The 11,022-nt window shown below is 53.7% G+C and overlaps 4 protein-coding genes across 4 annotated transcripts; 3 read left to right on the top strand and 1 right to left on the bottom strand.

Moving 5' to 3' along the window:
* Nucleotides 1-823: 823 nt before the first annotated feature.
* Nucleotides 824-1,895, bottom strand: J4E86_001156 (uncharacterized protein; the record flags this gene model as incomplete). Its single annotated transcript, XM_051441726.1, has 2 exons — nucleotides 824-1,735; nucleotides 1,788-1,895. The coding sequence occupies 2 exons, from the start codon at nucleotides 1,893-1,895 to the stop codon at nucleotides 824-826; spliced, it is 1,020 nt and encodes a 339-aa protein (XP_051307897.1).
* Nucleotides 1,896-2,486: 591 nt separating this feature from the next.
* On the top strand, nucleotides 2,487-3,968 carry J4E86_001155 (uncharacterized protein; the record flags this gene model as incomplete). Its single annotated transcript, XM_051441725.1, has 1 exon — nucleotides 2,487-3,968. One exon carries the CDS (start codon nucleotides 2,487-2,489, stop codon nucleotides 3,966-3,968), a length of 1,482 nt encoding a protein of 493 aa, XP_051307896.1.
* Nucleotides 3,969-5,746: 1,778 nt separating this feature from the next.
* Nucleotides 5,747-7,239, top strand: J4E86_001154 (uncharacterized protein; the record flags this gene model as incomplete). Its single annotated transcript, XM_051441724.1, has 5 exons — nucleotides 5,747-5,773; nucleotides 5,825-6,128; nucleotides 6,184-6,405; nucleotides 6,455-6,775; nucleotides 6,824-7,239. The coding sequence occupies 5 exons, from the start codon at nucleotides 5,747-5,749 to the stop codon at nucleotides 7,237-7,239; spliced, it is 1,290 nt and encodes a 429-aa protein (XP_051307895.1).
* Nucleotides 7,240-8,621: 1,382 nt separating this feature from the next.
* On the top strand, nucleotides 8,622-10,484 carry J4E86_001153 (uncharacterized protein; the record flags this gene model as incomplete). Its single annotated transcript, XM_051441723.1, has 1 exon — nucleotides 8,622-10,484. One exon carries the CDS (start codon nucleotides 8,622-8,624, stop codon nucleotides 10,482-10,484), a length of 1,863 nt encoding a protein of 620 aa, XP_051307894.1.
* Nucleotides 10,485-11,022: the final 538 nt, after the last annotated feature.

The raw sequence follows: 11,022 nt of genomic DNA, 5'->3' as shown, positions 1-11,022 counted from the left end.
CCTCAGATGGCATGGTGGACATCACGAACGACACGTTTTCTCAACTCTTAATACCACTTGCAGGATCGCTGGCAACCTACTGCTGTCTGTCTGTCTAAATTGGTCGGATCGAGAGAAAATGGAGATAGTGAATGGCCCACGGAAGTGATGGCCGCCAACATTCACTGTCATGGGAACCGCCTAGCAAATTCTCTCATTGAAAGTGCTCTGTAGTACGGCCACAATATCCAAACAACTCTCGGGAAAGCATTTGCCATAAGCAGCTGCGTTGCGCATCTCAAGTTCTTCCTCTCGCCGCATCAACCCACCTGTAGGTACAAATTTTCGATCACAGTCAACCTTGGGACACATCAACAACCACCTCACAAAGTCCACGGGCTATCAACATCCACTTGCAACCCTCGATCAACCTTTCAGTACCTCAAGATCGGCAGTCACACCCATACCTCGGCAGTTTACTTTACCAACACCGCGCATATTCACCGTGTCAAGATGAACCCTGTGACAATTGTTCTTTGGGTGTTCGTAGCCCTGCTAGAGATTTGGCTGGTCTTCGCCCTCGCATACGCCGGGCTGCAGAGATACGATGGACGGAACTTCCTCCAACGATTCGTGGCCGCTTTGCTATTCCGGTTGTAGGCGACGGAGTGGAACGAGGGTGACGCATGAAGCTGAATGGGGAACACACTTGGGGGAAATGGGGCGTTGCGAGAAATGGAGTGGAGTCATCGGAATGATACGCAGTGTATGCGTCGACGGAACATCACGCAGTATGGCCAGAGATAGGCTGGACGTGAAATGATTCTATGTTTGTCACATGTCCCTACAACTGCAGTTCGTTTACCATTTCCTCCCCTGACAGCCCTGCAAGCAAATTCTTGACACTCTCCGTAGCCATCTGTACCCGTGTCTCAATCGTAGCGCTTCCAATATGCGGCACAAGGACAGCTCTCGGTTGTTTCAGAATCGGGTGATCAGCTGTAATGTTGGGCTCATTCTCAATCACGTCCAAGCCGGCACCGAAGATCTGCTCTTGATCCAGCGCCGTCACCAGTGCATCAGTGTCGATGATGGGGCCTCGCGCGATGTTGACGATGACAGCGAGTTTCTTCATCTTGGAGAAGAAGTTTGTACTCACGAGATGCTTGGTTTCGGGCGTGAGGGCGCATCCAACAACGACTACATCGCTCTCTTGTGCGAGCTGGTCTGTGCTGTTTGCTGGCTCGATGGGGATAGTAGCGTTCTTGATCAGGCCGAAGTGGTCCTCTTTGACGGGCTTGCCAGGCTTGGATGTGAGGTAAATGACCTTCTTGATACCGAACGGCAGTAGTCTCTGCAGCGAAGCCTGTGCAATCCTCCCGAATCCCAAGAAGCCGATAGTTGATCCTCGGATCTGAGGGCCAGTCATGAGCAGTGGATGCCACGGCATCTGAGGCCATTCGCCCTTTGCGACTTTCGTCATCGACTCTCCACCTCTTCTTTGGGCCATGAGAATAAGCATGATCGTAAGGTCTGCTACGGCGTCGGTGAGACATGTTGGTGTGTAGCCGAGGCGTACATTGCGCTTCTTCAGCGCATTTCGGTCAACGTGGTCGGTTCCGACGGAGAATGAAGCGATAGCTTTTAGTTGCGATCCGGCTGCTTCTAATAGCTCTTCATCGACTCTATCTGTGAGCATAACCAGGATTCCGGTCGCACCTTTTGCATTCTCGAGAAGCCATGGGCGCGGACATGGCTGTATGCATATCGTCAGCAACCCGTCTTTATCGCCAGTGACGGACACTCACCTTTTCGGATTGCCATTGCACAACTTCCAATTCTTCCTTCTTCGCATCGAGAAGACTTTGCGCCTCGTCGATTAATTGTCGCGTTACAACGACCTTGGTCTTCGCCATGTTGGTATTGAATCGTGCAACTGAGGGGTTACCGCGATCGGCGTTAGGCGGGGTAGAGCTCGAGTTCGTCGCAGTAGCACCGTCACGAGGAGTCGGTGAGATGTGCAAAGAAACTTGCGATAATCTTTGCATTGGAGTTGGATATGTGCTAAGCAGTCACTGTCCCCAGACGTTCATCTTTACAACTTTGCTGCCGGACATCATTGGCCCGAAGCATCCGCCAATCAGCGTTGGAGTAGGAAAAGCGAATCCACCCTCGGATGAGTCGTCTCCTTGCTTTCCAATACTATCATGTACCGGGAGACGAAGAGTCCCTTATTAGACGTCGTGGAATTCAGAACGTCGAATTGGGTATATTTGAAGCAACGCCCGTCGCCGCCCACGTATCGCGCTGGAAAGTGACGCTCCCAAAGTAGCAGGTACAGCCGATGCGCGCCCCACTCTCACCATATCACCTCTTCTCCATCTCTATCTTCGTTGTCAAATGTCTCGTTCAGCGCTGTAACTGTTACCATTCATGAAACTTGACACAAAGCAATCCCTCGAAACCCCATTGAGACCAGAGACAGGAACCACCAACCCGAAGTAGCCATGGAGGAACGAGCGCGCATCCCCGTCGCGCCACCCATCGCCAATCCACTGCCTTCGTACTGGCACGACCCCAAGTCTCATCTTGCTAATGTCACTGAGCCAAAAGCTACAACGGCTACACAAATCTACGACTATGTCGTCATCGGCTCCGGGATCTCAGGCACAACGACCGCCTACAATATTCTCAACACCTGGCCAGACGCACGCGTGGTGATGTTGGAAGCACGTCAAGTCTGCTCAGGCGCCACGGGTCGCAACGGCGGACACACCAAAGCGGCAAGCTACCGCAGCTACACACACCATGTGCAAGAGCTTGGCAAAGAAGAAGCATTAAAGATCGCGAGACTAGAATATGCCAACATTGTTGAGACGCATCGCATGGCAGAGGAATTGGGTTTGAACTGCGAGAGTGAATTGTGTAACACGGTCGATCTTATCTACGATAAGCCTACTTTTGAAGCTGGCAAGATGGCGATTCAGATGCTGCGAGTTGATGCGGAAGAGCAGGAGAAGGAAGTGGGAAATGCTGCATGGTACCAGATCCATGAAGATATTACGGATATACAGAGCAGATTCTCTGTTGCAGCGGAAAACAGCAATCTAACGATAGGAACGAAAGAGAAGCTGGCAGGCGCCTTCGAATACGTAGCCGGCAGAATCCACGCATATCGTTTTACCACCGGATTATTAGCGAAGTGTGTCAAGAAAGGGCTACAGCTGTGCACGAATACGCCAGTCCACGACATCCGTCCCTCGGCGAAATCGGAAGGCGAGAGCGGTAACCGCTGGGATGTATGTACCCAAGAAAGCACCATCACATCCAAAAACGTCATCATCGCAACTAACGGCTATACACCTTACATCATGAAGGAGCTGCAAGGAGCCATCGTGCCAATGCGTGGACAAATCACCGCACAGCGACCGGGAACCTCGACGAAGCTTCCAGCTCCATTACCGACAACATACTCATTTATCTACCGCGATGGCTACGAGTACATGATTCCTCGGCCCTTGCCAGACGGAGGACAGCACATTGTCATTGGTGGTGGTTTGGGCCGTCTACCTCAGGCCGGTCCGAGCGAGTACGGAACGGTTGACGATAGTACCTTGAATCCAGAGATCTCCAAGTATCTCAACGAGAGCTTGACTGGGTATTTCGGCGCCGAGAACTGGGGTGAGAAGTCTAAAGAAGAGGCATCGCGCCGTGTGGTACAGGAGTGGACAGGAATTATGGGCGCGACGGCTGACGGACGACCGTTTGTAGGCGAGGTGCCAGGTAAAGAGGGCCTGTGGATATCTGCGGGGTTTAATGGCCACGGTATGGTGTTATGTCTGAAGTCTGCGGAGGCGTTGGTGAAGATGATGGAAGCTGAGGGACCGAAAGGGAAACCAGAGTGGTTTCCTGATAGCTTTTTGATGACACAAGAAAGGTTGGAGAAGTGCAGTTTTCGAGGTCGTACCGATATGCAGGTATCTGAATGATTAATCTGATAGATCATCCGTTACCAGACACTCTGATTTTACTAAAACATATCCAATGATAGTGCAGAGATAGTGTTCTGTTGTACGATGACACCTCAACGTAACACAGCTTTTGGTAACACACTTCATCTTCTCTTACAATCGTTCCAGTGCAGATATGCTTGTGCGGGTAGGTAACAGCAAATGCAGAAAACTATATACCCTGCATTCCCAATAAAGCAGGTAACAGCATAAGCCTTCGGCCTCGACTTCTCGAAGATGTCTCTTCTTTGTGTATGTCCAGGCCGTTCCCGCCGGAACCATCGGCACTCTGGACCTAGAGTTCCTTTCAGCTCTTTCACCCATTCCCTCCTAGTATGGAACATGTCGCGTTCTCCATCTAAGCATCCATACCTCGTGTATCCCGGCCGAACCGAGCTGTGGACTTGTCCCGGACGCCTGGTGGCTATAGTAAAGTACACTTTTGCACCCCGTTTCTCGGCTTCAACAATCCACGGATGCACTATTTGACAGATCTTGTGTATTTTCCGTGCCACACGAGGTATGGCTCTGGCTTTTAAGATGGAAATACCTAGCTCAGTGCGGAAGGTGATATCGAGTCGGAAGTTTGGGGCCCAGGTGCAGTCCGAAAGGGCTTTCAAATCAGATGCGAGTGTTTTGACGCTGACAGAGTCGGAGCTCCCTTTATCCAATGATCCCTTGATATTTAAATTAGGAAGCTTCGCATCGCGTGGGGTACGTCCCGCTCCGAACATGTCCGCGCTGAGAAATTCTGGGAGCTTGGTCGGCGTACTGATCTTAAAGTGCGGGTACTTTTCGTAGAGTATGTCGATCATTTCCGCTGCGAAAGGTGGGTAAAAGAGCGAAATCCAGGGCGGCGCCCAACGCTTAGGTGAGCTGTTCTCTTCCCAGTCTAATCTGTTGTCCCCATAAAAGCGGCCGTGGAATTCCTTGAATTCCTTGAATTCATCGCGGAACTGCTGGACGTAGATTGTTTCTCGATAGTCTTGCGTGAGAATTCTAGATAAGATCATGTCGCGTATTTCGCGTGGCAGGCGCGTATACGCGGCTTTGGTGCAGCCTGCGCATGGTCAGTAGTTGTTGGTGAGGGCGGCTCCATGGGCACATACTCATGATAATATGGTGTCACTTTTGCATTGGCTGACATATTGAAGCAGGATATGAATGTGACATGAAAGACAGTAGTAGCTCAAGAGACTTCGAAAGACAAAGGAGGTAGCCATGGTGCCGAGACACGGCATTGGGCGAGGGTGGCTGGATGCCTGATCAGTGGCGCAGCAATGGAAAACCGGCAGCGATAGCCGGTTAGATGTATGGATTGCAGGTATTGTAATTGTATTCTGAGCTAATCGAGAGCAGCGACTGTCATTGCGCATACCAGTGTAGAAATTCTTGTTGACATGATATCCAATGTCAGCTACGACGGGTGGCCTATCGAGTCTTTGAGTATACAGCTGGATGGAAGATGCAACAATTGAAGCTCGAACATGACTGAGAAGGAATCGGAGTGGTGACTTCAAAGAGGTATTCGCGACGCACGCTTGGGATGAGAGTGAAAGCTGGAGGTCTGTAGGGATAGCTTGGTCGAGTTGATGGTGCCCCACTTGGCGCGAAACGTCATCAGTGGCAGTGGAACATTCCAAGCCACGAGCCACTGCGCGGCATTCACGAGCCCAGAGCTTCAACAACCGCGACTGCCTTCTACAGTCACCAACAAGTCGCACACTACTCTCCTTATACACAGAACAATAGCCAATATGTCTGAGAAAACTAGCACGGAAAAGGTAAGCGAAAAAGAGACGGATGAGGAAGGAAGCCCCCACTAATAGCTGCAGCCTCCAGAGAGCCCAACTACGGCGCGTGAGCTCGACTTCGACGATGACAACGATGCACCGGCAGCTTCGACCCAAGACAACGCTACTTCACCCTCACCAGCCTCCAAGTCGCCCAAGCCTGGCGTACGCTTCAACGAGGAGGCCACCGAGATCCCACCCCAGAAGCCCCCGCGACCAGTCGACCCCCAGGTGCAGGCGCAGAACACGCTGATTGAGGCTTTCCCCGACGTCGACCCCAATGTCGTCAAGGCGGTCCTGGTGGCCAGTGGAGGCAAGGTCGAGCCTGCGTTCAACGCGCTGCTGAGTACGTGGCTGCCTATTTGGTTCATGGTTGTGAGGGGCATAGCTAACCAGCGCAGGCATGTCGGATCCCAACTTCAAGGCCGAGGAGGCTCCTCCGCCCCAACCGCCGCGCCCGCAGCCCCGTAGCCAGCTCGAGCAGGACGAGATATATGCGCGACAACTGGCTCAGCACTACCAAAGTCAAGGCGGTCCAGAGGGCCAGGGTGGTTACGCATCGCGTGGCCAGGGGCAGCGACAACGGCCTGGTGAGCCCGAGCGGGAGCACAGCTTCTTCGATGGTACGATCACGCGACGTCAACACCTGTGCAGCTACTAATATTGAGCCAGACGACCTCCCCGAGATCCGCAAGAATATCGAGCAGGGCTTCGAGGAAACAAAGCAAACCGTCACAAAGTGGATCAGCAACTTCACCAAGAAGCTCGACAGCGGCGAGATGGAAGAGTACGACAGATACGGCAACGTCCAGTACACGGGAAGGCAACCACCGCCACAGCAGAGGCAGAACTTTGGTCCATCGCAGTCAGACCAGATGCATGGCATTCGCAAGTCAGCGGAGCAGCGACGGTCGGCAGACCACAACCGCTACGATGCTGACAACCGAGTCATTGGCGACGACTTCGCAAAGCTCGAGTTGAGAGACAACGAGGGTAGGCTGGAAGCACCACGCACGTGCAATAGCTGCTAACAACTTACAGGCCCTGGCCCGCGGTCGTCAAGTCGCCCGCACGCCAACCCCGACCTCTTCAAGCCCACGCCCGTATCTCCGCCCCAGAGCGGACCCGTTGACGAGGTCGATGCGCTGTACCGCAACCCATCGCCGAACAACCAGGGCAGCCAGGGTAAATCGAGCGGCAAGAAATGGCAGCCTCTCACCTCAGTCGCACCAAACCCAGAGCCCGATGACCACGACCCCTTTAGCCTTGGCGACAGCGACGATGAGGAGAAGGACGTCAAGAAGCAGGACACAAACCCTGAAGATACCGAGCGGCTAAAGAACGCTGCTCAAAATAGCGAGGGCCCAGCCTCTGGCAAGCTCAAGCCTGCGGAACGAAGTGGCAGCGTCAGTCAGAAGGACGCTACCATGGAGGCATTATTGAAGGAGGCCAAATAAGAAGCACCTTCCATCGCCTGATGGCTATGGGATGCGCAATATATCCTGAGCATGGAAGCTTGGCATTCCCGTTGTCCGCTGCGAATTAGTAGGTAGGATGAGAATTAACTTCACTTGTTCTATCGACCACATGTGCCTATTGCAGTAACTTTCCTAGTCATCTCTTTGCACACACACCTATCGCTCTCAGAAAAAACTGCTGTTTCCCTCTATCGTATCTCAACATCAGGAGATCTGGTGAGGTGGGAATTCTGTCCTTTGTTTGGCCAGATCAAGATCTGTGGCGGACCGAGATGCGTCTATGCGAACGCCTCCTCTGATACGATCCTTCTGCCGTGCGCGAAAGTTCCCCAGGAGTTGCGCGCACCCACTCACGTGTGTACCAAGCTGAGGTAAGCGTTCGTGTTGTGCCGGGTTCATGGGTTCAGAGGTCAGATACACCGCCCCTGGATTCGCGACATGAGTGCTAGATATTGTCAGGTGCATTGCGACATTCTCTGTTGGTACATTGCCTTCAGCCATGGGGCGTCGGGTCACAATGTTTTGTGCTGGGCTGATCACGTTAATCCATCCAAGGTTTTTGACTGTACCAAGCGACCTTCCCTCAGCCCTACCGCCAGCAGTCAACCCAGCTGCGACTAACCATCACAGGCAGTCCCCGGGGTTGGAGTTGATTAGATTCCGTCAGCCAGGTTCCCATATGAACAGTATTGCTGTTGGACAGCATTCGTATCGAGTTCGGGTCCAAAACACTGCCACCGGAGGCTTCCCTCGCACATGTCATAGCCCAATGGTACGTCAACAGGCACCAGAGTCACAGCATACACTCTGGGATATATACTGCTTAGCAATACCTATGGCGATTTTAAGCTTCGTAACATGAATGCATTGGCTGAGAGAATTGAGAGGCTGGATCACGGACCCCCTTGTCAGCTGAAAAGTACGTCAGATCTGACCACCAACCGCTCACAGCAGCCAAATTCAGCCTCTCCGCAGCGCGTCGGTAAGCAACTTTACTCGTCACAAGTAGTTCGCGCCAAGCGTAATCCTCCCGCCAGTGGCTGCATGGCGCGAGAACTTCATTGACTCTTGGCAGTATCTCTACTCCACGACAATGGTCCTTCGCATCGGTTTGTAACGGCGTGGCTCAGAGTCTGCCTTCTCGTCTGCCTGAATGTGGCCAGGTTCCTATCGTGGAGGGTGTTCACCTGATGGTCAGCTGGGTTATTTTGGGAGAAGAAGAAAATAACCCAGGTATGGACAGATCTCGCGGGCGATGAGGGGGCCTGGGGTCGTTGGGTATAAAGTTAAGGGCTCATGTCACATTCATCATAACTACAACTTCCCCAATTTCCATATCCTCATACACCAACATATTCGTTATGGCGACCTTCATTCCCGTTAAGCTTCCACAGCAGGTTGAAGACGAGGCAGACAACCAGAACTACATCCTCTACTGGAACCATGTCGGCTTGGATCTCAACCGCGTTACACACACCTTCGATGGCCCCCAAACTGGACCCCCAATCTCCGCCAGAGCTCTAGGCATGCTCCAGCTGGCTGTACACGACACCTACTTCGTCATCAAGCCTTCTTCCGACTTCAAGACTTTCCTGTCACTCGACGCCGAAGACGAGAAGTACCGCCTGCCCGATCCAGCTGGCGCAGACAATGCTCAGCAGGCGGTAGCAGGAGCAGCTTTCACGATGCTATCCATGCTGTACATGAGGCCTGCTGTGACTCCTGTTCCCGCTTCCATTGCCAACAGCACCTACGATCAGCTCGAGTACATCATCCAGCAGTCGATAACCAACGCGCCCGAGCCCGTCGACCCGGCTTCCCCCAGTTTCACCTTCGGTAAGGCAGTAGCCATGAAGTTCTTTGAGCTGCTTTTCCACCCTGAAGGTGCCAGCCAACAAGGCTACCACCCCACAGTCGGCCCTTACAAGTTCGACGATGAGCCCACCCACCCCGTTGATCTCGTCCCCCAGGATGCCAACGACCCCAATGGTCCAAAGGTCCCTAGACGCCAGTACCACGGCCCCTTCTATGGCACGAGAGCCAAGCGCTTCGCCACTCAGAGCGAGCACATCCTTGCTGACCCACCAGCCATCCGCTCCATGTCTGACGAGCAGGCGGAATACGATGATGCTCTTCGTGAAGTCTACACCATGGGCGGAGCACCTGCCCTCAACTCCACCAAGCGCACTCCTCACCAGACCGTCCAGGGAATGACGTGGGCCTATGACGGCTCAAAGTTGATCGGCACCCCACCCAGACTGTACAACCAGATCATCCGCAAGATCGCAGTTCGATACAAGAAGGATCCCAAGTCCCTGACCAGCGAAGCCAACAACGCTGACTTTGCTCGTCTCCTCGCGCTGGTCAACGTAGCCTTGGCCGATGCAGGCGTCTTCTCCTGGAAGGAGAAGTGGGAATTTGAGTTCTGGCGCCCACTCTCTGGTGTCCGCGACGACATCCTTCGTGACCCTACACGTGTAGACCGCGGCGACCCATTCTGGCTTACACTCGGCGCCCCAGCTACAAACTCAGATGCCCTTCCCTTCAAGCCGCCTTTCCCCGCCTACCCCTCTGGACACGCCACCTTCGGCGGTGCCGCCTTCCAGATGGTACGCAGGTACTACAACGGCCGCATCGGAAGCTGGCAGGACGACGCGCCGGACAACATCGCCATCGACTTTGTATCCGACGAACTCAACGGCATCAGCCGTGATCTCCGCCAACCCTACATGCTCGAACGCGAGATCACCGATCAACCCGGTACCGTGCGCACCCGTGTCCCCCGCCAGTTCTCTTCGTGCTGGGAGATGATGTTTGAAAACGCCATCTCGCGCATCTTCCTCGGTGTGCACTGGCGCTTCGACGCTGCGGCCGCAAAGGACATCTTGGTGCCTACCACGAAGAAAGACATGTACGCCGTCGATGAGGCGGGCGCGGCTCTGTTCAAGAACCCAGAGGACATCAGGTACAAGACTAGAGGCACGAGGCAGGGCATCGAGGGCGACTACCCCATTGGTGGTGTGCCTCTGGGGATGGAGATTGCGAATGAGATCTTCGCCAACGGACTCAAGCCTACGCCACCGAACTTGCAGCCTATGGTGCCGCAGATGCCGCAGCCGCCGCAGGATCAAAACCCGGTGCCGGAGGAACCGCCCAGGAAGAGAGAGGGGTTGGCGGAGGCGAAGAATGAGGATCAGGTTCCTATGATGGATGTGGAGCCCTAGATGTAGACATGTGAGTACGTAAAGATTGGAGCGTTCTCGTTAGTTCAGAACTTCAGTCCTTTCCTGTATGGCACAATAGTATCGGAGATTGATGTAGATTGCAAAATACACATATTGTTTTACTATCATGGTGGTGCTGCACCGGTTGCTCAAAGCTTGATGCCGTGAGAGAAGAGAGGAGGCTGGGACGTGTAGACGGCCCTGCCTGGAGGACTCTGATAGGCTGCACAGGGCCGATCCTGGCCCTATCTGCCAAGACTGCCGCGATCTACAGATGCTGCAGAACCTTCCCAATCAGGTAGCTAGCCCTACCTGGCCAATCAGCTTCCCGCCCACAGGGACAGCAGACCCACAGAGCCCTCCCCGCCGCGATCAACAGCTTTTGTAAAACTTTCCCCATCGGGTATCTAGCCCTGTCGGGCCAATCAAGTCCTGTTCCACGGGAGCAGCGACCCACAGTGCCCTCTCCACCGCAGTCCACGGTTTTTGCAAAGATTTCCTAATTGAGTAGCTGGCCCCACAGACAGAGCCCTGGTTG

The sequence above is a fragment of the Alternaria arbusti genome, assembly GCF_024043155.1.
Source record: "Alternaria arbusti strain BMP 1465 chromosome Unknown scaffold_1, whole genome shotgun sequence".
Classification (NCBI taxonomy): domain Eukaryota; kingdom Fungi; phylum Ascomycota; class Dothideomycetes; order Pleosporales; family Pleosporaceae; genus Alternaria; species Alternaria arbusti.
Note: the sequence above shows the minus strand (reverse complement) of the source record. Positions and strands in the feature narration are given on the sequence as shown.